General features: G+C 50.8%; 1 protein-coding gene across 2 annotated transcripts in view; it reads right to left on the reverse strand.

The window, feature by feature from the left end:
- Nucleotides 1-27,333, reverse strand: part of LMX1B (LIM homeobox transcription factor 1, beta) — a 106,111-nt gene extending 78,778 nt beyond the window's left edge. For both annotated transcript variants that reach the window (XM_006892549.1, XM_006892548.1), the window contains exons 1-2: nucleotides 27,195-27,333; nucleotides 26,215-26,401 (exon numbers count right to left, since the gene is read on the reverse strand). In XM_006892549.1, the coding sequence (XP_006892611.1) occupies nucleotides 26,215-26,401; nucleotides 27,195-27,333 (326 nt within the window). The remainder of the gene's footprint in view (nucleotides 1-26,214; nucleotides 26,402-27,194) is intronic.
- Between the last annotated feature and the right edge of the window lie 346 nt (nucleotides 27,334-27,679).

The raw sequence follows: 27,679 nt of genomic DNA on the forward strand, positions 1-27,679 counted from the left end.
GCCTATGATCAGCTCCACTGGAGTGAGTGGAGCAGGTACTGTAGCGATTAAACTGTTCAGGACAATTTACAGCAGTGATAACCCCTGACAGTATTGGCCCTAAAGCTAAACAGAGGCTGTGCCGGTAGCTTCTGGCCAGAGAGGGGGTGTTGAGACCACGCAGTTTCTATGCCTGGGCGGTTAGTCCAGCCTAGGCAAACAGCTTTCTACCTTTTTTACCCTGTGTCTCTGGAACAGTAAGACCAGACAGAAGACTGCCACCCCATACTGTCAACACACATATCTACACATACACACTCATATTCTTGAAAGCCCGTTACACACATACACAGCAGCATCCCTGCTGTATCCACAAACATAACATACCCAGCGCATGGCCATGCAGACATTGGACCCCTGGGGCTTCAGATATATGCACTAAGTCCTTGTCAGGAGCTAATCCCTCTGTTGGATGCTTAGTGAAGGTCTTGACCTAGAGACCAAGATCTGGTTCTCACAGCATCCAAGGTCATGGAGGCTGGCCACAAAGAAACCCACATATGTACTCAAGTACACAGGAGCGCTGGTGACATAGTAGATAGGGAGTTGTACTGTCAGCCCAAAAGCAGGTGGTTTGAATCCACCAGTGATTCCATGGGAGAAAGATGGGCAACCACATCCCGTGTGATTTACAGCCTCTTAAAAACCCACGGGAGTGTCAGCTATGAGTTGGCTCTGAATAAGGCAATGAGGCATGTGAGGTTTCAAGTTCACGGAGCACAGGCCTCCCCTGGCCCTCCTCATATCCGCCAACTCTCCTGCAGACAGGTGCTCAGTCTCCTCTTCGGCCTTTGACCTCCTCTTGCTCTGCCATCGTCCACTTGCCACACATGCTAGGCTCAAATATGAACATGATGCCCCTGTGTCAAATTCCTCCATGGCTCCTAGTGATCCCCAGAAAAGGCCTATAAGAGCCTTCTGGGTCTGACCTAGCGCTCCACTCTTCCCACATCCACTTCCAGGCCCTTGTGCATGCTGTACTCTCTGCCTAAAACACATTCTCCTGCTCTTCCTGGAAATTGTGCTCTCAGCTAGAACAGCTCTTCCTCCAGGAGGCCCCCCACTAGATGTCTTCTAGTCTGAGAGAAGAACCCTTTCTCCAAGGCCCACAATGCCATGTGCTTTCTCTATCAGAGCCTTTACAGTGATGTCACTGTCACTGGATGGGAGCTCTCTGGAGGCAAGCTGTGTCTGTGTTTGAGTACCTGGAATCAGGCACACAGCTAAAGTTGCCTTTTAGTAAAAACCATGAGGGCAGAGAAAGAGGAAGCCTCAAGTGAGCTCTCATCTTCTAAATGAAGAGAAACTTGCAGTAGGGCTGGAGATGGAGCTGTGAAGGTGGGCAAAGGGGGCATGAAGGGCAAGGCTCTAGCTCTGGCATGAAAGATATTCAAGGAATCCTTAAGTCATCAGTCAGCCCTTTGGCAGGAAGTGGCTGTCCCTCATCCCCAGGACTCTCTAAATGCAGACTCGGCTCCTTATCCTGGGCTGTGCAGTGGGACGCTATCTCACTGACCACTAATGCACAGCCTGCAGCCCACAAGGTAGGCTCTGGTCCAGACTTCCCAGGTTCCAATTAGCCTGTGGGCTCTTTCTTTCAGGAGGTACTAGTTCATGGCATCAAAGAAGTACAGCCCTCAGTGCTATTGGATGACAAGCCTGTGTCCAAATTGCCCAATTCCCAGCATCAGGGCAGCAACTTCTTTAAACTCCAGGTTCCTCAGCTTTGATTTTGTGAGTCTTGAATAATATTAACAACAATAATAAAATAATGGGAGAGCTACCACTTCTTAATTTACTAGAAATCCTGGCTTGGGCTTTTTGGAGGGTCAATTTTGTAAGTGAACAAACTGAAGTCAAATGGCAGAAAGTGATAGAATCAAAAGTGGAACCATCAAGTCTTGGATTCTTATGTTTATTCCTCTGACCCTCCAAGACTATATATGTGCTGTGTCGCCTGTAATGTGTGGAGAACTATTAGTAAGGTGGGCCCAACAGCCTCCATATCCTTGCTAGAAAAGAGGAACACTTAGAGCAGAGGGTGCCCTCATCACAGTATCTTCTTTGATTGCAACTGGCTGTTCAAGTGTCTTGTCTCTGCCTCTGTTCTACCTCTCCATAGCAGTTCCCCACCTGCCCAGTCCCAACAGTCCTCCTCCTTGCCTTTGTGTGAGCCCAGGATATCTCACCTGCTCTCCATGTGATGATAGTTTATTGGCAATGCATGATGAGAAGATACATCCTAGCTATAGGGGTTTCAGTCGGAGCCTCAGTCTCCTTATCTGTAAAATGGGAATGATGGCAAAACTTACCTCATGAGGCCTGCCATGAGGCTCCATACCATGTGTGCAATGAGCTCAGCCCAGCTCCCGGCATGCACAGGTGCTATGACTTAGAACCAAATCTGCAGAAATACACTGACTTGAAGATGAAAATAGCAAACGGTTGCAAGGGGCACCATGCTGCGGACCTAATAGTTTTCCAGGCTCTGAGCCTCTGTTCACTTTGGTTTTCATGCCTCCAAGCCCTCGCCTTGGTAGACCCTTTTACTAAAGGTAAAAGCTTCCTTCCTCCCCAGATAGCATTTACCCCAGGCCCAAGGCCCCTGTCCTCTGTCACAGCTTCCACTTACAGGATTACTGTCCTCATTTTTTCTTTTTCCTGTTCTGTCCCTGTGAGACTTATTGTGCTCCTGGAATATCTTCAAATCTTGAGAAATTTCTTTTAAACAAAGGCCTTGAACTTTCTTTTTGTACTGGTATTGTTGTGGTTATATGCTGTCAAGTTGAGTACACTCAGAGTGGTCCTAGGAACAAAGATCTGAATGCTGCTCTATCCTGTACCATCCTCACAGTCTCTGTATGCTTGGGCCTATTGTTACAGTCACCGTGGCAATCTGTCTCGCTGAGGGTCTTCTTCTCTTTCTCTGACTCTCCACTATTCTCAGCATGATGTCCTTTTCTAAGGAGTAGCCCTTCCTTAACAGTATGTCCAAAGTATGTGAGAGCCAAGTTTCACTATCCTATCTCCAAGGAACTCTTTGGTTGCACTTCCTCCAAGATAGGCTGGTTTGTTTTTGGTGGCCCAGGGGACAGTCAGTACTCTTTGCCAACACTACAAGTCAAGGCATCTATTCGTCAGTCATCCTTATTCACTGTCCAACTTTCAGATGCACAGGAAGCAACTTGAAAATACTGTGGCTTGGATAAGGCCTGGTTCACCATCACTGCCTATAAAGAGCACTCTAGTTGCACTTTCTGCAAGGCATGCTTATCCTGTTAAGTGTTTTTCAGTCAGCACCAACTCATAAATAGCCCTCCAGTGGGTTTGCAGAGGCTGTAAATTGCATGAGAAGAGAATGCCCATCTTTCTGTCCCAGAGCAGCTGGTGGATTCAAACTGCATGTCTTCGAGTTAACAGAGCAAACTGTGAGGCTTGCCCCAGTCTCTGAGCCTGGAGTAGGCTCAGGCTAAAAGAGTCTGCTGTATGTGGGGAGACTCACCTCTAACAATGACTTGAGGCTTATTCTCAAATGGGTGCCTCTTGTTGGTGCTGAGCCCATAGCTTACCTCCCCTCACAATACACAGACAGCTGCCCACATGTAGGTCTTGCTTAAGTTGTGGCAGCTTCCTGGTCCAGCCTCTTTCTCCTTTTAGAAAAGTCCTTTTCCTTAGAAAGCCTGGCGTGTTTCCTACACTCTCCCTGGCTCCATGGCCTCCATTCCACCTAATCTTCAGTCTGTCTTGTACATATGGTTTGTGAAACAAATAGATTCCTAGGTTTGTGGTAGGACTGTACTCTTCAAGTGGAAGCCATGAATTTGCTTTCCTAACAGGTTCCAGTGAACTGCACTCTGAGAACCTCAGCCTGAGGTATCCCCAAGGGCCTGATACAGGGCCTGACAATTTGTAGGTATGCAATGTCCATGTGCTGAATGAATGAGCTGTAGTTGGCTGTCCATTCTGATGCATGCAGTCTCCTCCGGGCCTGGTACGCTTAGCACAGAATGGAATCAGGGCCTCGGTGCCTCTATCTGGATTGATGGGTGTACTGAGTCCATCCGGGAAGCTCTGCTTAGACCAGGGTTCCTATCCCTCTCTTTGAAACTCCAGGAAGAAGGTGGCCCTGCTACCTAAGTGTCCTATGAGATGAGGGCCAGAATTAAAGGTGGGAGGGCAGAATTAGACCATCTCATTGTGGCTACTGTGCATTGCTTAGTTGGAACTGACTCATAAGTGACCCTGCAATGGGTTTTCAGAGGTAGTTAAATCACATGGATTTTCAGAGGCCTGCTATGTTAGAAGTGGATGGCCAATCCTTCTCCCTCGTCTGTTAATACACTTGGTACCAGAAGTAAGGAGATATATTGCCCTGGGAATTCTGCAGTCAGGGACTTCTCTAAATTACTGAGGAGTAATGATGTCAGTTTGAGGACTAAGGTGCACCTGATTCAGACCATAGCCTTTTCAATCATTTGTTATGCATCTGAGATCTGGACAGTGAATAATGATGATAATAAAAGAATTTATTTCAACTGTGGTGCTGCAGAAGAGAACTGAATATCCATCCCATGGACTGCCAAGAGAACAATCTGAAGCCAGATTGCTCTTGGAGGCAAAAATGGTGAAGCTTTATCTTGAATACTTTGAGGATGTGGCTAGGAGAAACTATTCCTTAGAGAATGATATCATACTTGGAAAGCTAGAGGGAGGGCAAAGGAGAGGAAGACCATCAACCAGAATCAGGTAGATTGGCATAGTGACTGCAGCAATAGGCTCGAGTGTGTCAGGGGGTGTGACTTTGGCACAGGAAGGACAGGGTTCAGATCTGCTGTCCATCATGAGTCATATGATTACTCACTCTGAGTGGTATTTGGTGGCACCCAGCAACAACAAATCACCTGTGAGGAGACTACCCATCTTTCTCCAGTGGAGCAGCTGGTGGATTTGAACTGCATGCCTTTGTCTTAGCGGTGGAATACCTTACCACTAAGCTCTGATGGCTTAGTGAAAAGAGCTGGATTGTCAATCCAAAGACATGTGGTTTAAATCTACCAGTTTCTCTGTGGCAGAAAGATGGGCGATCTCCTTCTGCGATGTACTACTGTCTCTGAAAACCTGCTGGAAGGTCAGCTATGCATTGGTTCAAACTCATGATGCACAGCAAGCAGCAACCATCTAAGTCCTGTTTCTTCATTTCTGTTGGTGGTCTGGGTAGTTCTCGTCGAAACAGGAAGTTCATAAAACCCAGCAAGGTGGTGCTGGTTCTGGTGGGACGATACTCTGGATGCAAAGCTGTCATCGTCAAGAACATTGATGATGGCACCTCAGACCACCCCAACCTCCATGCTCTGGTGGCTCGAACATACCGCTGTCTCCAAAGTGACAGCTGCCATGGATAAGGAGAAAATTGCCAAGAAGTCAAAGATCAAGTCTTTCTTTCATCCACCAGATGCTCTGCTGGAGAAGGAGAGGCAGGCACTCTCCTCCTGTACCAATAAGATTCGATTTGATGGTACACACAGAAAAAATAATGAAATTTTTTTTAAAAAATCAAGACTTTCATGAAAGTTTATAACCATAATCATCTCATGCCCACCAGATACCCTGTGGATATCCCCTTGGATAAAACTATTGTCAACAAAGGTTGTCTTCAGAGACCCTGATCTTAACCCCTGGAAGCCAAGGCCATGTGTGAGGAGAGGTACAAGAAAGGTGAAAACTGTGGTTTTTTAAGAATGAGAGGTTTTAAATATTTTACTTTAGTCATTAAAAATATCTTCCCAACTCTACCTTGTCCCCCCAAAAAAGGAAGAAACCATCTGGGTGGCAAAAAATGGACAAAAGTAATAGAATGTACCAGTAGACTCTCCCTCTAGCTCTCTCCCTACTCTTTCCAGGAAAGGGCTGCTTCCTCGGCCAGACTCTCTCTGTTCACTGTTCAGGCCTGAATGAAGGACTCATTAAGGTCTTGCAATTCTGAGTGCAAAGGTCCACTTTTATTCCCATTTCAGAGATATGGAAACTGCAACCCAGGAAGGGAAATCAGTTGCCAAGATCACACAGCTTAACTCAAACTAGTTTCTGAGATCCTACAATCCTTCTGTTTCCTGCTCAGAATGCGCCAGGGTAATACCTGGACCACAGCAGTGATCATTTGAAGGGGGGAATGGGGAAAAAAAGAAGGAAGCCCCAGGTCACTTGTTAAATTTAAACCCATCAGGTGGGCTGGGTTGACATCAAGCCTCCACTTACTGTGTTGTTTTTAGTTGCCATCAAGTCAGACTCAGCTACCCTAGAAGCAAAGGCTCTGAACCCTGTCCTGCAATGCCCTCACCATCTCTGACACATCTGAGCCTAATGTTACAGTGACTCTCAGTCCATCTCATTGAGCGTCTTCCTCTTTTATGCTAATCCTCAACCTTTTCAAGCATGATGTCCCTCTCAAAGGGACCTCCTAACTGGCCCCTCTTAACAGCATGTCCAAAGTGTGAGATGGAGTTTTACCATCATTCCAGAAGAATGTCTATCTGTGCTTCATTGACTATGCAAAGGCTTTTGATTATGTGGATCACAACAAGCTGTGGCTGATTCTGAGAAGAATGGGAATCCCAGAACACTTGATTGTGCTAATGTGAAACCTATACTTGGACAAAGAGGCAGTCGTCAGAACAGAGCAGAGAGACACTGGATGGTTCAAAATCAAGAAAGGGGTCCATCAGGGATGTATTTTGTCTCCATACCTTTTCAATCTGTATGCAGAACAGATCATCCAAGACGCTGGGCTGTACAAGGAGGAATGTGGCATCAGGATTGGTGGAAGAATCGTCAACAGCCTGCATTATGTGGGTGACACAACCCTGCTCGCTGAAACTGAGGAGGACCTGAAGCACTTGCTGCAGAACATCAAGGACTGCAGTCTTCAATATGAATTGAAGCTCAATATTAAGAAAACAAAGATTCTTACCACTGGGCCAATTGGCAGCATCAGCATGGATGGTGAAGAGATTGAGATAGTTAACTGTTTTAGTTTGCTTGGCTCCATAGTCAACACTCTTGGTAACAGCAGCCAGGAAATCAGGAGACGAATTGCATTGGGAAAGTCAGCTGTGAGGGACCTCTCAAGAGTATTGAAGTGCAATGACGTCAGGCTGGAGACTAAGGTGCACCTGACCCAGGCTATAGTCTTTGCAATTACGTGCTATGCATCGGAGAGTTGGACAGTGAATAGGGATGATAGAAAGAGAATTGATGCCTTTGAGTTGTGGTGCTGGAGAAGAGTGTTGAATATACCATGGACTCGTAGGAGAACAAACAGGTTTGTCCTGGAGAGGGTGAAGCCAGAATGTTCGCTGGAGTCAAGGATTCTGAAGCTTCATCTGACATACTTTGGGCATGTTGCAAGGAAGGACTGGTCCTTGGAGAAGGATATCATGTTTGGGAGAGTGGAGGGATGGTGCAGGAGAGGAAGACCCTTGAGATGGATCAACTCTGTGAGTGGAGTGGTGGGAATGAATGTGTTTGAGACAGCGAGGTTGGCACAGGACAGAATGGCATTTAGGGCTCTTGTACATAGGGTCGCTATGAGTCGCAAACGACTCGATGGCACATAACAACAAACAACCATCACCACCTACTCAATGAGATGGATTGATTCTGTGATTAGAGTGGTGGGAATGAGTGTGTTTGAGACGGTGAGGTTGACACAGGATAGAACGGCATTTAGAGCTCTTGTACATAGGGTCGCTATGAGTCGCAAGAGACTTGATGGCACATAACAACAACAACCACCTACTATAGCCATCTTCTTAATCAGCACCCCAGTGTACCAGGCTACATCATGCAAATGTATCTCTCTTGCTGGGACTGGCCCAGAATGCTCAGGATATCAAAGCTTTAACCATCGAGTCAAGTGCCTGGGAATTACAGCCACCCTAAGTCCAAGCCCCAGGCCTCTGTGACTTCCTTTGTCCTGTCCACTCTTCAACATCAGAAATACCTCCTAAGGTGGCTCAAACTCAGCCCCTTGCCCACGATGCCCCATCCAGTCCCACTGCCCTTGGCTCCAAGGTGGCAGCCTCCTCCTGCCAGTCTCCAGTCTCCAATCTCGCGCACAGGCTGCCAGCATCATTGCCATAAAGTGCCTCTTCAGTCCTGTCACTCCCCTGTCCAATAACCTTCAATAGCTCCCTCCTGCCCACAGGATAAAATTCAAACCCCACAGCACAGTGATTGGCCCCTGCCCTCACATCCCCACCCCACATCCCCTGTCCCTAAGTAGCCCCTTGGGTCAGGCCTACTGTCCCAGACTACTTTTCTCAGCCCACTGACTTAACCCCTAATAGTCCTGCTACTAGTGCCCTTACCTGGAATGTTCTCTTAAAATTCTCCCCAGGTAACCTGCTCAGGGTGACCCAGCACACAGAAAGAATACTGCTGCTCTCTTCTGTCATTAACCACATCCCTGCCTACACCACAGTCCTTCTCTGTAATAACAGTTCAAACTTCCAGGTATGTAACACTAGTTACATTTACTCTTTGCATCATTAATGTGTTTTATTCTCACACAAAGATTGTAGATTCTTTTATTATCTACCACTTCCACTTTACCAATGAGAGACAGAGACTCAAAGAAGCTGAGAAATTGACCAGTGTCCCACAGCTGAAAATGGCCCAAGCTTGGATTCCAGCCTCATCAGTTTAGTTCCGTGTTATTTCTCCATACTTTCAATCCTAACTGAGCACTTACTATGAATATTGTCTTGCTCTAGCAAAGGCTTAGTGGATACAGAGACCTTGGGCAAGGAGATCACCTGCCACAGACAAGCAAAGCCAGAATGCTGAGGCCCAAATAAAAAGACCCATGGGAGTATCTATAACAAAACCAGCAAGAATCACCTTTAAATCACATCATCAAAAGGAAATGGGAAAGATCTGGCGGGGACCTAAAAAGAAGTAGCAATGGTAGGCCTAGTTCATTGGAGATTAATTTTATAAAACACAATGTATGGGAATGATTGTATGAAACAATATGAATGAAGGAAAGTGTGAAACAAAATGTATATGAATTTTGGATGCACACTAATATAAAATGTTTTTTGAAAAAGACATGTCACCACAACAAGATAAAGGTAAATAATCCAATAGAAAAATGGGCACAGGATATGAACAGGCACTTCACCGAAGACGACATTCAGATGGCTAACAAACACATGAAGAAATGCTCAAAATCCCTAGCCCTAAGAGAGATGCAAATTAAAACAACTATGAGATATCATTTCACCCCAGTCAAAATAGCAAAATTTAACAGAACAGCAAGCAACAAATGCTGGCGAGGTTGTGGAGAAACTGGAACCCTGATTCACTGTTGGTGGGAGTGTAAAATGGTGCAACCCCTGTGGAAAGCAGTATGGCGCTTTCTCAAAAAGTTGCAAATAGAGATACCATTTGACCCAGCAATTCCACTACTGGGAATATACCCTGAAGAGACCATAGCTGACATCCAAGCAGATATATGCACACCCATGTTTATTGCAGCTTTGTTCACAATAGCAAGGAGTTGGAAACAACCTAAGTGCCCATCAACAAACGAATGGCTAGAGAAGCTGTGGTATATTCGCACAATGGAATACTATGCTGCATTAAAAAACAAGGAACTCATGCAATATTATTCAAAATGGTTGACTCTGGAGAACATTATGCTGAGTGAAATATCCCAGTCACAAAAGGACAAATATTACATGATGCCACTGTTGTAGAATGGGACTGTCCTTGGGGTTGGGGAGAGACTGAGTAAGATGGGTTCAATAATGTATACTGCACTGAAACAGAGGAGGAAGAGAACCGTCTAAAAGAGAGATGTAACTGGGTATTTCTGTCATCATAGGAGACTAGAGCGAGGGCTGCATGGTGGAGGGGACCTAGAGGAGGGTTTGTAAAACAATGAAAGAATCTTTTCTTTTACTTTTCCATAATTTTTGGACTCATGTACTTATAACTTGTTAGTCAAATTTGTGTCTTCTAGGTTGCAACACCCCCATGATACATCTTGAAGGATATGTACATGTACAGCCAAGCACAATCAATAAGAGTGCATCTGAATTCCAAAATCAATCTCCATAATAGTCTATGTGTTTCCTACTGCCAAAGGGGCCCTTTAGAGTAGTGAGAGAAGATCTTCACCCTGAAACCCACAGTGTCCCTTTTCAGCAGGAAGTAGCTAAGAGAATACGCCGTCCCCTTTTCCTTATGACTCAGGGTGAAGTCTCTCTCAGGGAGGAGTGATAGGGAATGGCAAAGGATACACTGACAAAGAAGATTAATCAGAACTGGCTTTGACAAGCACTGTGGCATTTGGACAAGAACAAACTGGGAGGAGGGTAGAGAGAATAGTGCAACAATGAATGAGTGGAAGCCCAAAATCTCTGTAAATGTTTATGAAAATTAATAAAATATAATTTAAAAAAAAGAATAAAAAAAAGAAAAAGACATGTAAGACCCATTAAACACAGACAGACAAAGATTGGGGGAGGGGAGGAATCACATCATCACCCTGAGGCAGGCATTTGGTTTTCAATAGACTTTCAAGGTGCTAAGGCAAGAGAAGGAAAAGCAGTAGCCCAAAATCACAGCTGAGAAGTGGAGCTAAACCCTGTGGATCCAAAGTACCGGTGGGTGGGTGCTCAACTCTAAGAAGCTAGTTAAGTTTTTAGACTCCTGAGAAATTAGTTATAAGGTCACAAGAGTCAAGAAGAAACCAGTATTTCTAGGCACAGGGCCATGCCAATCATGACTTCTACTTTAACTCTGTCCTTAACCCTCACCCCCTTAGCCAGGGAGCCCTCTGAGGATAGAATGTACCTACTACCTGTTCCTGGCCCAGCTTAGCCAGGACCTGACCCTGAAAGCTGAGCAATTCAAAGGCTCCCTAACAGGGTGATTAGTTGCCCAGAAGCTTTAGTTTTTTTGCCCTATACCCTGCCTGTTGTCCTGCCATTATCACCCTTCACACAATCGGTTGTTGGTTCGATGATACTCCCTGTAACCAGAGGCAAGATGCTTCCTTAGTGCCGAGCTGTGCTGTGTTATGCTGCTGACCCGAAGTTCAAATCCACCAGCTGCTCCTCAGGAGAAAGATGAGCAGTTTCCTCCCAGGAAATTTACAGCCACTAAAAACCTGCTGAAGGGTCAGCTATGAGTCAGTTTCAACTTAAGGGCACACAACAGCAACACTGTTATTTTAATTTAAAACTCTGCTATTCCAAGAAATGCTTCTCTGTAGCCACAAGGCAATGTGCCTGGGAGATGGCACTTTGTGACTGGCTTGAACTCTCACCACAAGGGATAGCTGGGCCAGTGGGCAGCCAGCTCCATCCTCCTCCAGGGGGTCTGTGCTCACTTATCAGGCTGACATCCCACAGTGGGGCCGCCAGCCTGCCCGCCCCTCTGGCTCCAGACCTGCAGACTGGAACCAGACCTTGAGGGGTGGGCGGGCAGCGGCACGTGGGAGGGGGCCGAGCCCTCACCACAGGCCCCTTCACAGTTCAAAGTGACACAATCGGTCAACCCTTCCTTCAAAGGGCAGACAGCGCCTGCCTGGAGCTGCTGTCTCAGCCAAGGACAGGGAAGGCACAACAGAGATAAAGGGGTCCCTCAGTTGGCCCAGCATCCCCTCCACAGGGTGGCCTTGCTCCCACCCCTGTTTGATGGGTCACTGTTGTCCTTAGCAGGATGGCAGAACCCTGCTGACTACACTACACTGTGCAACTCTGGAAAAATCACCTTTCTTCTCTGAACCTGCATGCTCTTGTTATGTGCTTATAAAGCACTCCGGTGGCATTCGGGGAAGGTCATTCTTGGTGTTGGGTAGTGCTGCTGCTGAAGAAGAGTCTCTTTCTGAGGTACACTGCTTCAAAGTTAGAACACCTGAGGCTGAGTACATCAGGTGCTTATGAGTTTGTTCAAGTGCTCTGTGCTTTGGTTCTTCATTTGTAAAATGCGGATAGGCTAGGAAGATGCTGTGAGGCAAGTTAGAGATACGCTGCTTCCCACCTACAGCCTGATAGTTTATTTTGTCCAAGTAAGACCCACTGAGAGGGTTTGGTCTAGGTGGGCCCCTGAGGCCCTGAAGGAGACAGTCTCATTCACAGATGCTGGCATGGTACCCCACTGATTGTGTGACTCGGGTATGGCTTCAACTCACCGAGTGCTGGTTTTGTGACTTGGAAACCAAGGTAGCCAACTGTATTTTTTATGAACTCTCTTGTAAAGTGTTCAGCCATGCACCTATGCGTGTGCCCAAGAGATGGTTAACTCTGCTACTGCCATCAGAAGCTGCGTGACGCTGGGAAAATCACTGTACCTTTCGGTTCAAAAGCCAGTGTTGGCAAAATGGGAAATGGTGATAATAATAATGCCTCTCCCTGGGGAAGGGGAGGTGGGGGGATTCAAGGAAATAATTCCTGTCAAATTCTTCCCACAGGCAGCTCCCAGTGAACATTGCCCATTGGGAGCCATTCCACTAACAAAGAGCACTGAGCATCAGGTGAGGCCATCACTTGCCAAACTCAGCAAGGGGGTCAGACTGGCCCTCCTAGAAGGTTCCTGAAAGTTCTGGTGACAGACAGCCTCAGCTCCAATTACTAACTGTGTGATCTTGGGTGAACTACTCAACTTCTCTGTATTTTTCTGATCCCAAAATGGAAATAAGAATAGCACCTATTCCACTGCATCATTAAAGTTCGGAAAGTGTTGGGAGCATTTTATCGTGAATGCTAAGCAGGTGTCAGCTAGGATTACTGCTGCTACAGCCAGGGCCTGCCCCGCCTGTTAGAAAGCCTGTGCACTGGGATCTTCTCCTGCCAGTCACAAACTTGGGGTGTGTTAGACACTGAGAGGGGCCCAGAGTCCTCCATGGAACAGAGGAGGCTTCTGTGGGCTTCCTCTTCAGTCTCTTTCCCTAGCAGCTGGAACACTTAGAGAAAAGCACCCAGCCTGCTGGGCTCATCCAAGCGGGGCTGGGTTTTACTAGAACCAGGTTTGGACAATAATTCTGCAGTCATAACAACTCTTTTCTTTACATATTACTATAGAAAGAGAAACCCCCTCCTCTTGGCCCCCCCCACTCCTAATTGAAGACACCATCAAGTATAAAAATGCTGGAGTTTTTAATAAAAACATGATGGGGGGAGCATTCAGAGCTCAATAATCAGAAGCAATTTGTGTTGTGAGCAGAGATGTGTCATGGCCCCCCACCCCTTCCCCTTGTGCTGTGCTCTGAGCAGGACTAGCGTTGGGGCTGGCAACTTTAGACCGATGGCAAAAATAATGAACAGCAGTGAGGCTCAGAGATAGCCTGAAAAATATCCTGGAAAAGAAAAACATATGCCAAAGAGTGTGGTGCAAAAGTCATATTTCATGCCTGACTTTAGAGAATGTTAATAAGGATTAGAACCATACTCCAACAGAACAACTATCAGTCAAGGCAAAGGAATTAATTTTGTTTCAGATCTCTGTTTGGGAAAACGAAAGCGATTAAGTGTTTTTACGTAGCGTAGAGATTCCACTGCATTAGAACAACCTGAAGAATTTCCAAAGCCATGCTCTGATCCCAAATGCTAGCAGCTTCTAGTAGCTTTTCCTGATCTATTGCCCTGTGGACTCAGGGGTCTTCTCCATATCTTAACAATATCAGACTTTTTGTTTTGTTTTGTTTTGAGGATTGCCTAATAAATATGATTAAGATAACACGTCCCAAACCACATGTCCTCTGCTCAGCCTCTAACATGTGGAGGACAGATGTGTCTTCTATGCACAGATGACCCAGCTAGCTGGCGGCTCCCCCAAGGTAGGGACCCTGGGAGATGAAACCTTGAGAGGTCTTTGCAGCCCACAGGCTCACTGTGGCCCTGGCCGTGCTAATGGCCTCCCTGTGACCTACTAGAAAGAGAAGGGGCCAAGCACAAGGGTGTCTGAGAATCAAAGGTAAGAAGGATGGAGTGATAATGGGATGATGGGACTGTGCTCACTTGGCACCTCCCTCAGTGTTCCAGTTTAGAAAATAAAATTCTCAGCCCCACAAATATTCATCAGCCTGCCCCCCCCCCCAAACCAAGATCAAAGGACTCTTTCCAATCTCCCTTGACCTCAGCCTAGAGAACACAGGTTGGCTGGAGTGAAACCCAGATTCTGGGAGAATTCTGGAAGGAACCGTGAAATTGTCCCCAAAACCCCCTAGTTTGGCAGCTAGCAGACTGGTGTTTCTGCCCCAACTCTAACTGAACAAACTTGGACAAGTCATGACTCATTCCCCCAATTTCTATGAGGATCTTGGAGAGCCTTTCAATTGGGACAGTCCAAGGAAGTCCAAGCGGCCTGCGGGGGTGATGTTAATGTTGAAGCCGCCCTTGGGGGGCCTTTGGAGAGCCAAGCCCCATGGATCAGAGCTGGAAGGCTTGGGCTGGCCCAGCCTGGTGACAGCTCTGCTCCAATTCTGGGGAAAAACAGGAGGAGAACAAGTTGGGAGGTGAAGCTGGCTGGCCGCAAGGGAGACACCACTAGTGAAGCAAAGGGCCCCTCCAAGTCAGAGTCTCCACCCACAAGGGCAGGCTGTGGGCAAGGCTATGAGGTCCTCCCCAGTTTTCCTTTGGAATCAAGAGGGAAGAGTCTCTCAAAATTAGCCGGGTCAGGCAGAGGGGCTTAGGTGGGCAAGGTGGGGTGGTGCACTGGATTACAGAGGAGGCAGGCAGGCAGAGAAAGGCCCGCCAGGGAGAAGTGGGGCTTCTCAAACCCCTCATGACTTAACAGTTCTAACCTAACCTAACCTAACCTAACCTAACCTAACCTAACCTAACCTAACCTAACCGCTGAGGGGAAGGGCACCTTCCTGAGGAAAAAAAAACGCTCCTGGGGTGTGTGTTTGTGGGGAGGAGTACCCTTGTGACCTCAAACAGTCCCAGTTCCCCTCAAAGGGTGGGGCGGCGAAGGTCTAGTTGCCCAAGGAAGCCGGAGGGTGTCGACTGAGGGCAGAGGAGCAACACCTGGCTCCTCCTAAACCAGGTGGGGTCAGGCCGGCCTGCTAGTACCTGCGGCCCCTACACCTCTGCAAGGCTGGGGCCGCCTGGGTGGGGCCTCCCGCGTCCCTGGCCTCGCCTGAGCGCGCAGGCGGTGGCCTCCCCGGAAGGACCCAGGCCTCTCCCGGCCGAGGTGTCCCTTGCCGGCGGCGGACGCTGCGAGCCCAGGGCGCGGGCCCGGCCCGCCTGATAGGAACCATCTGCGTTGTCTTAGGCCGCCGCTCTGCCCACTGTCCCTCTGAACTCGGCCGGTTCCCGCGGGCCGTTTGATGCCTCTCGGGGTCACAGACCCCCGCACACAAATCACCGCCGCGGGGCTGGGGGTGGGGCGGAGGCGCTGAAACCTAATCCGCAAAGTTTGCTCCGCCGTCGGCGCGCCCCCGCCCTCCGCACCAGGCTTATTTTTCTTGCCAAAAAAACAAAGTTGGTATCAAGTGTTCCGAGAGGGAAAGTCTCTCCCCCGCCTCGGAGCGGGGAGTCGTTGGAGGCCGGGATTGCACAGGGGGCTCCGGGACAGGCCAGTGGGAGGTGGACTCCCGGACCCCGGCTGTCCCCTGCCCACTGCCACCACCACGCTGGCCCCGGACTCTCGCTAACGGCCCGGAAGGGATGCCCCTGCCCTGGGTCCCTGGTCGTCTCCCGCCCGGATGGGGGCTCCCCGTCCCAGCACCGCCTGAGATGGAAGCATCACTTCCTGCCCCTTCTCCGGCTCAATAAAACAGCCCTTGCCTGTCGCTTTTACGAGGTGACACCCCGCGCCCCGCGCCGTCCTGCCCGTGCCCGGAGTCTGCGCTAGGGCGGGAAGAGAACTCGCGCAGCCAGGCGTCTCCGAGGGCTCCCGGCCCCCAGGCCACCTCGGGTCGCCGCAGCCCATGGAGGCGGAGAGGCCGAGTCTCTCGGGCCCCGATCCCCCCCCCCCCGTCCTCGCTCCGGTCCCGGTAGCCCAGGGGCTTCGGGGGCCGGCCGGGCCTGGCTCCCCGCTGGGCCGCACGGGCAGCCCCGGGGAGGCGCTCGCCGGTGCTCACGCTCGGTTTTCCTTCGGGGCTTTTCAGCGGGTGCAGCGACCCGGTACTGCGTGGCCGCGTCTCGGCCCCCGGCGGGTCCAACCGCTCGAGACGACCGCGGGCACCTAACGCGCCCGCCCGCCGCGTGGCTCGCCTCGTCCCCTTGTTCCTGCTGCGGGGACCGCGCGGCGGGCCGAGTTGGGGCTGTGCTCAGGGCCACCCCGCAAAGACCTGCAAACGGGGGGAGCAGAGCGGGGCTGGGATGGCGGCGAGAAGAAAGGCGCCACGGGCCAGCGGAGACGCGGGTTTCCGCGGTGGGTTGAACAAAGGAATTTGCCCTCGGAAGAAAAGGGCCGACCACGGAGCAGTCCCAGGGACCCAACGAAATCCTCTCCAGGAGGTCCCCGAGCCCCGCTGCGGCCTTGGGGCCCTAAGCCCCTTGACCACCCCGCTGTAATGGGCCTGGTGGGTGCGTGCGCCCTGCGCCACCTTTTTCGGGGACGCGGGACAGAGTGGGGCCCGAGCTCCCCATCATCAGGGGCGGGATGGGAGTCAGCTCTGGTCGTGGGGCTGCTGTCCCCATTTTCCAGAGGCCCCTAACTGAGTCTCCCGCCAAGCAGAATCTGCTCCTCTGGCCAGCGAGGCGTCGGCAACGAAAGGCAAGGGGGGGCTTCCCGGGCCGCAGCCCCCCTCCTCCCCTCGCCCTCGGAAGGGGTGGAGGGCACACGGTTGTAAGGTGCTCAGCTCCTTTTCTCTGCTTGACATGAATAAGGGGATTAGGACTGCAAGTTTCCGTCGTTCACTCCGTGGGACAAAGGGCCCCGCGGCTTGAGCGGCGCAGCCTCTGATTAAACGACAGATCCCTGTCACTCAGCACCATCCTAGGTACTTGTGTTTGTGACATAATCTTATTAGAAGATAAAACCGGCGAAATCCTTTTCATAATGAAAAGTTACATTTAATGGCCAACTCGCCTCCCATCCCTTCCCCGGACCCTGCCCGCCTCCCCCGTTGCTGTTGGATATGGCTGGCCTGTAATTGGCATTTAAAGTATCAAGTCCGGGAAAAAAACGGGGTTTAGGGTTTTTGTAATCCCCCTAAACTGTCTTTGTTCGAAATCTCCACAGATACAAGTCTGTTAAGAGTAAATATTTGTGGATTGATAGAACCACATTTCTGCCCTGCAACCCAAATCTGGAGAGGGGGGAAAATCTGCGCTCTTGTCACCCTTGGTCAGGGCGCAGGAGGAGGGGGCTCGGTCCTCTGCTTTCCAGGTCGCCTCCAGGAGGGGAGGTGGGTACTCTGCACATTTTTCAGGCGGGGAAAAGGTCTTGAGTTCTTTTTTCGATTTTCTGTTCCTTTGATAAACAACGCTCCTGAATTTGCTACTTTCGGGCCTGTGTGAGGGGTCTGCGGAAGGATTGGGGGGAGGAAGCGAGTAGCGCTCTGCACAAGCCTGGATGAAAATCCGAACTCTCCCCTCCAGCCTTGCTTCTTCCCAGTGCCTGGGAGGAGAGCTTTCTATCAGATCCATGGGAGACTCCACCCGGCAAGGGGCCCCAAGTTCACGCAAAGGCGAGCCTCTTGGGGCCCCCCAAAATGCGAAGGGTCTGACTGCTGTGGGGACCCCAGCTCCAGTCCAGTCCGTCCTGGGATCGGATTCCTTCATAAATCAGCGGCTGGGTGAAAGGGCTGCGCTTTGGAGAGGGCAGCACTGCGTGCACGTATTAGAGCGCACGGTTCCCAAATCCCGGCTAAACCCTGGTGACACGCAAATTCATCAACCGCCTCTCCTCCAGCGGCTCAGAGGACCGGCCCCAGCCCTGAGGCGCCCACGCACCACGCGGCCCTTCTTGCAGGACAGGCGAAGAGGAGCAGGAACCCGTCACCAACGAGATGTGGACCTGGAAGAGGAGCAGGCTGGCGGAGGCCTCTGAAGGTTGGGCCCCACCCGCGTTCCGCGAATGGCGGAGGAAGCTTCCTGCGGAAGGCAGTTATTCTAACCCTTTTCCTCCTCAGCCAGGCTGGGTCTTTGCAGGGGGTATTCTAGTGAGGAGATGGGACTCAGGGTAGTGACGTCCACCCTCACCTTCCAGGCGCTCAGGGGGCAAAAACAACTGTCCAAAAGCGGCACAGGAGGCTGGGGGTGGGGATGGGGGGGGAAGTCTGCAACGTGCAATTTTGTGATACCCTCGGACTTTTAAAGTGTTGGATGGTTGGGTGGGGAGCAGGGGTCTGTAGGGGACTTCTCAATCTGAGTTTCCCTACCTATAAACTGAGTTCAAACAATAGGGTCAGGGACCATAACAACCCTTAACAAATGCTAATTCCTTTTCTTTCTAGATGCACTTTTGCGACTGTTCCTTCCAGGTGGGGGTCTGCTTCTGCAAGTTCAGATCTCTCCTGGTCATGCCAAGATTCCCATGGAAAAGCAGGAGCTACATGCTTCTGCAGCAATGTCTCCAATGGTCAGCCTCTGGGAGCCAGAGCCGGGCCATTCTCTCTCTTTAAGGGAGTTGGGGGATGGGAAAATAAAAACCTAGGCCTGAAACTTAGGTAAGGAAGCAGAGGGTACACAAAGCCCATCTGAGAGGCTTGGTCCCAAGGCGGCACTTTTCTGGGCTTCTCACACTGAGCAGACAATGCTTTCTTGTCAGAAGTGGATGCCTCAGACTCACTTCCCAGCAGGAAGGAAGGAAACGTACTGCAGGGGCGGACAATTCTGAGTGTTTTGTTTTGGGGTTTGTTTTGTTTTCTTTATTCTCAGAGAAACTGTGAAAGTGGCATTATCCTCCCCATTTCACAGAGGAGGAAACTGAGCCTGAGGAAGCCCTAATAGTCCTTTTTCAAAAGCCTTTGGCTAGTGCCACTGGGCAACAGAGATGGCTCCAGTACTCAGTCTGGAAATGCCAATGATCTTGCTCTATCCCTTGAGAAATAAATCCCAAGGGTCCCTCCCCGTGTAGGTGGTGACCTTCGAGCACCATGGTCCTCCGGATCTCTGCATGCTTGAGTAGCTTCAGGCCAGGCTGGCATCTACACCAACAACCCAGTAACTATAGCAATTCAAGAGTCACATGATAGCAGCCACTGAGTTCCTATGAAAAGTGGAAAGTGGGAGAAGAGGGAACAGCCACACCCAGCTTGTCCAAACCTGGTGTCGCTCCTCCTCTCCCGTCATCACTGCCGCTATTGCTGCTGCTGCTGTTGCTGCTGCATCAGAGGGGTGAGGCAGTCCCTCCTTGGCTGTCTTGCACTCACCACACTCAGCTTATCTTTCGGCATCTGTCTATTCAGCAGCTCAGGGGTCTCCTTGCCCTTGCCCTCCAAGGTGGGCACCTCTGCTGCTCTAGGTAGCCCTTAGAACCCTCTCTCTCTAGCCTGCAACTTCTTTTTTTTTTTTTTTTTGCAACTTCTCTACAGTTCTTGGGGAAGATTCTTATAGTGCCTGCTGACCTGGCTAAGCAGCAAATACCTTTGTTTCTTCTGGAATCAGATTCCAGGATCAAGATTTTTCCTTCACAAGTATTTCCCCCAGTTCACCAGGCACCAGACCAGACAGGTGCTGTGCCATCAGCCAGCACGCAGAGTCCTAGGCTGGCTGGCATGGAGCTCCCAGATTAGAGAGAGCCTCCCCAATGTATCTATACATTTTCCCTAGAACCCCATATTTTCTACCCTTCTCCAGGGCCTGGGTCAGCACTGCAGGTCCAGAGGCTGCCTGTCAAGAAACTGAATAGAAATGGATACAGTATTGCCCAGGGAATAACAAAGGAAAGGCCCATGCAGAAATTTATTTGTACTGATGGGGGGGGGGGCGAAGCAAAGGTAAGGGGCAGCGAGGTGCTGTCAGCCAGGCCTGAAACCCAAGAAAGTTGCCATTCGGAACACAGTGGCCCCTTATACCCGCCACTCCACTCCTCAGCAGTAGTTAAAGCAAACATTGGCCCTTCACTGCCCCGTCAGTTACACCTTCCCCCCAAAATTACACAAACTTTGAAAGATTTTTCTGAGAAGATGGATGCTTCAGGAGACTTGAGGTCAAGGCTAGGCTGTTTAAAGTATATTATTAACAAATAAACATTTAGTGCAAAAAAAGAAAAACCCTATAGGCCACCGGGGAACCAAATCATGTTGCTTTTGGCATCAAATGACAGGAGACATTTATGACATGAATGGAGAACACCAGCCAGTCGATGAAATGGTAAACGTCTGCCACTTTGCTTCCTCTGCCTTCGTGAATCAACTTCTTCAAATATGGTTTTCAGCCTTACCCCTTGCCACCACCACCTCCCTACTTTTGACTGCAGTAGCAATAAATACATGTAATTTTGATTTTGCTCTCTGCTGCCATCAGCATGGAATCTAGGGGCTGGAGAGGTTCAGAGGATGTTCCGGCTGGGTCACCTAGTGGAAAGAGGGCCTTGGTCCTCCTGCAGCCCTAAGTGACTGACAGCTCCCACATGCCCCTTGGCTAAGTGGACCATCCCTCCCTCCATCCCTCTCCGAAGCTGAAGCTGATTGTGGTGTCCAACAAATTAGAAGTTATAATTCATGTCATTGAGTGTAGCTTCTACCCCTCAGCCTGATGTCAAAGGAGGAGGACTCCTTTCTTTTTTTTTTTTCTTTTTTGAAACCCCACAGCCATAGGCAACTCCCTGGGAAAGCCCTGCCAGCCCACCACAGGCCAGCACCCCAAAGGGTAACCTGCACAGCCTGGGTCAGAGAGTCCTTCACACCAAGAACCTCTCAGCCACTGTTTTTCTACCTTTTAAACCTTGCCTGCCTTCTGAGACATAGGACTCCTTGGATCTCTTCCCCATACGCCTCTCTCTTCTGAATCTCACTGCCAGCCTCAAAGATGTTGGTTGAGCTTTATTTTCTGACATCTGAATCACAAAAATAAACACGAACCGTTTTCCAGATATGAACTTTTATTACTGAATATGTTTTTCCCAAGCAATACACTGACCCTGGAAGACTCCAATCGCCACCCAGAACCCTGGACCAGCCTCCATTCTCCTCCTGGGTGAAACAGACAAGCACATGCACCTTGCCACCTGCTTTCCTGCCAATGCACAGTTGGCATTTGTTCTCCCGCACACAATCAGAAGGTTCCCCACCTTTCTGGGGCACAGTAGAGGACAGCATTCATGGAGAACAGAACATTTCCTGGGGTCCGCCAGGTGCCCTGGGGAATCATTACAACCACCTCATTTTGATGATGATGAACCCAGGGCTCAGAGACCACATCCATTTGGTTAAGATCACACAGCTGTTGAGTGGTGGAGCTGGGAAGCAAACCTCATCAGAGGTAATTGAAAACTCTCTTCATAGCTGAGGGAAGCAGGGCCCTCACAAGTCCTACTAAGGTGAAAGGAACCGCTCCCCCAGGGGTGCCTTGCATCCAGATTCCTGCAGAGGTCCAGCCTGCCTGGAGCACTCTGGCTTAGAACCAACCTATGTACTAGTTTGGCTACAAGTCCTCAGGGACGGGGCATCTCTTGCCAAGCTGATTGTGATACTAGTAACACAATTATCTCCAGAGTAATAACAATATGCCAAGCAAGATGTCAAGTAAGTCCTTTGGAGCACCTTATCATGAACTCTTAAAAGAATACTTCCCTCCAGGTGGGTATGTCCTCATTTTACAGAAGAGGCTCAGGTAGGTGCCAGGACTGTGTGGTCCCTAAGCCTGAACTCTTCTTCTGCTTAGTGGATAGGGCAGGAGGGAGTTTAGAGTTGTCAATCACATACCCCAGAGGATATATGCACAGCCTGCTTCCTCCACTCAAGAAAAACCTGGCAAACAAATTAGGCCACACCAGCCCAGAGCCAAGGGAATACAGGGTGAGCTAGGAGTCAGCTGTGAATAATGCCTCCCTTCAGCTGCGAACGACTGCAGTGTCTGGAAAGCCTTTGAGTACTCTCCTGCCTGCAACCAAGGTGCTGGGTTAAAGAGAGAGGTGCTCTCCCAGGGCCCACAGAGTCCCCTGATGTGGATGGGCAGAGGGAACTTACAAGGTAGCCACTTTTTCGAGTCAGGCTGACGCTGGCTCCTCTTCATATGCAGCCCCTGTCCAGGCACAGCCTTCCACCCCAGGATCCCGGCAGGGGTGTTTGAGGGGGCCATGCCAGCTGGGGTGCCCACCAAACGAGGGGATGCTGCCAGTAGCAGGCACCCCACAGTAAGAGCTATGGAAGGCTTTCCCAGCCGGAAGGGCAGCAGGGCTGCGGAGCAGCCTCTAAAAAGGCCCAAACGGACTGGGTGCCACACCCGCGCTCTGCCGGTGCTCAGCGCACCGCGAAGAGGTAAGCCTCCTAGGAAGGCCTTTCCCAGCCTGGAGACTTCCAAGGAAAGGAATGTGCTGGGAAGAGCCCCGGGCTGGGCCACTGGAGCCACAGCCAGAAAGGGGGTGGGGATCACTCCCGTAATTTAGGCTGCTTTTTTGTGAAAAGCAAATGCTCTCGGCCCCCTAACTGGTGCACACCACCAGGGCGCCGAACCAGGGGGGGTCCCGTGGGCTCAGAGGAGCCCCTAAATTTTGTGCTGCCAGGAGGTGAGATCCGGCCAGGGCAAACCCCGCTCCCGAAGCAGTGCCGCGTCCCGGGGCACGGCAGCGGGGCCTCGGCCTGCCAGGAGCCCACATCCGTGCCCACAGTCACGGGCTCATGCTCAAGCCCGGAGGAGCCTCGGGTCGCCAGACCTGGGAACTGTATTACAAGCGATTAGACTCCATTTTGTGACAGATTTTTTGACTCTCCTCCAGACCCCCCCTTCCTTCCGGAGCCTCCTCCAGGAATTCGCCACCTCCTCAGGATAGAAACCCTTTCCAGACGAGAGACAGACGGCAAGACAAGGGAGTTACATAATTCTATTTGGCCAACCTCGCAAGGGCTGGGGGTGGGGGGGAGAAGAATAAAAGGTGTCTGTGTATGTTGTGTTGTTTTTAAACGGGCTCTCGGGGCTCTCGGGTGCGGGGAGGAGAGAGGTGATTGCCGTTTTCGTTTGGAGGCTGGTTTCTCCGGGTTACTCGCTGGGTTTTGTGTCTGAAAAAAAAACGCTCAAGATGCCAAGGGGCAAGAGTTTCTGGGCTCCAAAGGGCAATATCCGAAGCATTTTTTAATTTTTTATTTTTTTTTTTAAAAAGAAGCGCCCCTCCTTCCCAGAGAAACACAATCACAAAAGAAAGAAGAGACCTTTCCTGTTCCGCATGGAAATGCCCAAAGCCGGCGGGTCTGCGCCTGCATCACTGTCCAGGGCGCGTGGGGGGACTGATCAAGCGCTATTAAATATGCCTCAGCCTTAATTAATCACCCCTGTAGTGCGTAAAACAACTCTGTCTGGAGGCAGGATCTTTGGGAACAAACCGAAAGAAGAGACGCTTAGTAAATACGGCAGCTTCTTTCTAAGGACCGAGCCCAGGACCTCTATGCCGGGCGAGGACACATTTTTCAAGTTTTTTCTTTTGGGAGGTTGGAGGGGAGAAGTGTTCATTTCCCAACGCCGCTGCAGCACAGATAGACAAAATCAACGCGCGTTTCTGAACCCTTTTTTTCCCTGGTTGTTCGTCTGAAAACCACTTATGCACCGATACAGTAAAATGTGCATCTGTGGTTCTCGAAGGAAAAAAAATTGTGAAATATATTTTTCATTAAAAATAATTTATTGTGCAGTGAGCATCACTTTGCAGTGAGCGCTCGCCTCCCTTGCTCCAAGGATCTCCCCATAAACCGCGTGGATGTGAGACTGGACTGCCGATCAGATTGTCTCGGATAACAACTTCCCCACCCAGCGGGGATTGCGCCTAGTCCTGATACCTAGTTGGCAATACTGGTGCAAAGAGAGAGCAAGGGAGTCGGGGAGGATGTGAGGCTTAAATAATGCCCACCTTGAGGTTTGCATCCTGAAGGACTGGAGGAGGACACACAGGGAAATGTCTGTGTGCCAAAATTCACTCACAAACATACCCGGGCTGCACCGAAAAAGCAGGCTCTTGGGTGACTTTTTAAAAAAAATAAAGATACTTTCCACAATAAAGTTGCAAGTGTTTAATTGTTTTGTAGCACGAAGAGGGCTGGCCAGCTCATCCCTAAGGCAACACGCAGCTCAGAATCTGGGACTTTATGGTTCTGTGCTTCGCAGAACCAGGGAATATCTCCTCTCATGTTAAAGAGAAGCTCTACAAAAGGCCACAGGGCGGGAAATGTATACAAGAGGTTAGGAAGAGCCTTTCAATGTTAATTTTTTTCTAAACTGCAGGGATGAATAGGAGACCCATATTCAGTTCCTCCAGCATGCATGTGTTAAGCCCTTGAAAGGGGGTGACAGAGCTGGGTGGAAAGTGGCACCAGAGGTCAGTCTCACAAACTGGGCAGGGTGTGGCATGAGTGGAGGCTGGTGGTCCTGGAAGGGTCCACTCCCTGTGCTTGCCCAAAGCCCCTTAGCTCTGTCAATTCCAAACCACTTCCAAGGTTTTATTTTTGTTGTTTAATGCCAGTCTGTGGTGGAGTTGATCTGCGAATTCACCTACTCTTCTGGAACTGGAATCCTCTTAATCCAGAATGAAGTACAAACCCAACCAAAAGAGGCAGTCTTAAATGTGGGTCTTCCATACAAAGGGGGAGCCCTCAGCTAGGATCTGAGACCAGCAAAAACCCTAACCCTCAGAACTTCACCTCCATTTCTGCCCATAGAACCTCCAAGCCCATAAGAAGAGCAAGGCTGTCTAGAGCTCTTGCCCCTAGACCAGAATGTACTTCCTGTTACACCCCCTCCCCACCAAACCAGGGAGGTACAGACAGTGTAAGCTCTACAGAAGGACTCAGTCAGCGACTTTTTGAACAGAACCAGTATCCGCTCTAGGGTTCCTTCTGAAAGTTCCATGCCTTAAACGAGCAGTTAGGATGGTGGAGACAGAGTAGCTTGGTTACTCTACTTTCTATCTAGTTTTGGGTTTATAGGTAGTCCCTGGGTAGTACAGGTAGGCTGCATTCACCAACAGGCATGACAGACCAGCCTTTCCCCACAGGCTCACACATCCACCAATCCCCTTAAGCTCCAAACCTCTTGAGTAACCTGTCCACCCTGCAGACCAAACCAAGTGGATTTTCAAGACTTCACCAGAAAGTTCTCACAAGTATCCACTACTTGTTTCTATTTTGGTTATTTATCCTGTATCTCTCTTTAAGTCCTCATATCTCTTTATCTCTCTCCTTTTCTCCCTCACAATTTCTCCACCAGCAATGAACCCCAGTAGTTAAAAGCAAAAGTCATGACCTATCCTTTCTTGCCATAAAAAATTCATAATCTCAGCTAAAAACAAAAGCCAGCCGGTCCGTTATTACCAGAGTTGTATCAAGACAGAACCAACACCTTCAATTCCTCAACACATCTACTGCAAGAGAGGTGGGACCGGTAGGGTTCTCCACCAAGTGGGGAACCTCAGACTCATGTGAGCCATATTTTGAGGTCCTTTTCCTAAACTCTGCTTCTCCATACAATGAAAATTACAAGTACAAAATCCCTGCATGGTACGGTGTGAGGATAGAAACGCCTTTTCTCTCCATCAGGGACTAAACACCAGTCTAGTGGAAAGGGGGTCTTCCCTATCGCTCAGGTCAGTTCAGCAATCACCTCTGTGCCTTCCACTGCTGCTGCAGGGTTCACAAACTCACACAAACTAGCCCTTCAGTGGAGGAAGCACAAGAATTTGGGCCTGGCTCCTTAAAAGGCCCTGCTTTCGTTTGGCAAGAAAATCACCAATCCTCAATTATATTGGATGTGGTGGTGAGACAGCTCCTGTATCATGTTTGCTACATCGTCCCCCAAGCTGGCCCAAGACTTTGATCTGTGCCTCTGCTTTGCGTCCCAAAATAGGTTTCTAGGCCAATAGATGGAGACTAGGAAGTCAACTCCTGGTCATCCCCAACTCCTGCTGAAAAGATATGCCTCTGCCCGACATGCGCAACTCTCTCGGAGCGGCTGGGCCCAGCGGCGCACACAGGCTATGGCCTGGCAGGCGCGGGCCGGCCGGGGACAGCTGGGCTAGAATGCCCAGGCGCGGCGGGGAAGGAGGAGGAGAAGGAGAGGCGCTTACTGTTGGTAGTCTTGTTTGCAGTACAGTTTCCGATCCCGGAAGTAGCAGCTGGTGGTGAGGGCTTGCTGACACGCCGCGCACTGCAAACACTCCTCGTGCCAGGACGACTCGTTGACTCGCATCAGGAAGCGGTCGGAGATGGGCCGCTGGCAGCCCTCGCAGACGGCGGGATGCGGGCAGTCAGAGCCTGCAGCGCACACAGGGCGAGAGCCCAGCCGTCAGTAGCTCCCGGGCTGGCCTGCCGCAGCCCGGGCTCCGAAGGTTAGCGCGGCCAGAACTGCCGCCTGCCGCCCGCGCGCTCCCACCGCCGCGCTGGGGGCCGGGCCAGGCAGCCCGGGTTAGTTCCTCCAGGCTCCAGCGGCGAGAGGCTGTGGGCCACGAGACTTGGCTCAACACTGCTCTCCCTCTTCCGAGGCTTAGCGCCCGGGGTTAAAACAAACGAGAGCGAGCACGCTGTGAGGTCGCTGGCTGGGACCTAGAGCATCGATGTGGGGTTGGGTTCTCTTGGCTGATAAACCCTATGGTGGCCTTCTTGATCTTCTGTCCTCCACCTCCCCGAAACTTCTAGTTTCGTTGGCCCAGGGGATATTTTTCTCTCGGAAGCCCCCTCCCTCCCTGCCTAGGTGACCTGACAAGTCTCCCACACTCCCCAAGGTGGCAAGCATCACCCCTGTGACCCGCCTCGTACACCAGCTTGGGCATGCAGCTCAAGAACCGAGGCCTACCTAGGATGGACGGTGCTGGCAGAAGCTGCCCTCCTAGGTTGTGTTTCTGTGCAAACCTGCCCCCCAGGATGCAGTCTAAGCTGCCTGTTGCCCCTCCGATGATTACTCCCAGAGTTCTCTTTCTGCATCTTCCTCGATCCCTATGTCCTGCAAACCCATTTTCTTTTACGTGGGTCCCAATGCTTGTCTGCACAGGATGACACCCTGGTTCCCCTGCCCGCGACCCCTGCCCGAGTGGCCTGGCTCCTCACTCACCCAGCAGCACCCCCAGAGTGGCGGGCCCGGGGCGCAAGGCATGCTCCTCCATCTTGATGCCGTCCAACATCTTGGCGCAGTCCGTCTGCCCGCGGGGGAAGCACCTCTCCAGCGATTCGGGACCTGTTGCTATATCCATGGGGCGCGGGGCGCACTGCGGGCCCCGCCGGCTGGGGTGCTCTCCCGCCCGGCCGCTCGCCGTGGAGGCGGCGGCAGGGGAGCCGGGGAGGCGCGGCTCCTGCGGGCCTTCGGGGCTGCGGCTGCGGCCACCAGCTGCCCCCGGGGAGTGTGGAGCCTCGCGCTGGTCCCAGCGTCGTGCGGGCGGGCCCCGGCGGCTGCAGTCCGCACCACACCCTCTCCCGCCGCTCGCAGCCACGCGCGCCGGCTACTCTGTCACCTGCTTGTCAGTTCCGGAGCCCGGCTACGGCGGCGACGGCGGCGGCAGACGGAGCCGCGGGGAGGAGGCGGCGGTGGCGGCAGCGGCG

This window comes from Elephantulus edwardii, unplaced genomic scaffold, assembly GCF_000299155.1.
Source record: "Elephantulus edwardii isolate Elephantulus edwardi_28Jun2011 unplaced genomic scaffold, EleEdw1.0 scaffold00116, whole genome shotgun sequence".
Lineage (NCBI taxonomy): Eukaryota > Metazoa > Chordata > Mammalia > Macroscelidea > Macroscelididae > Elephantulus > Elephantulus edwardii.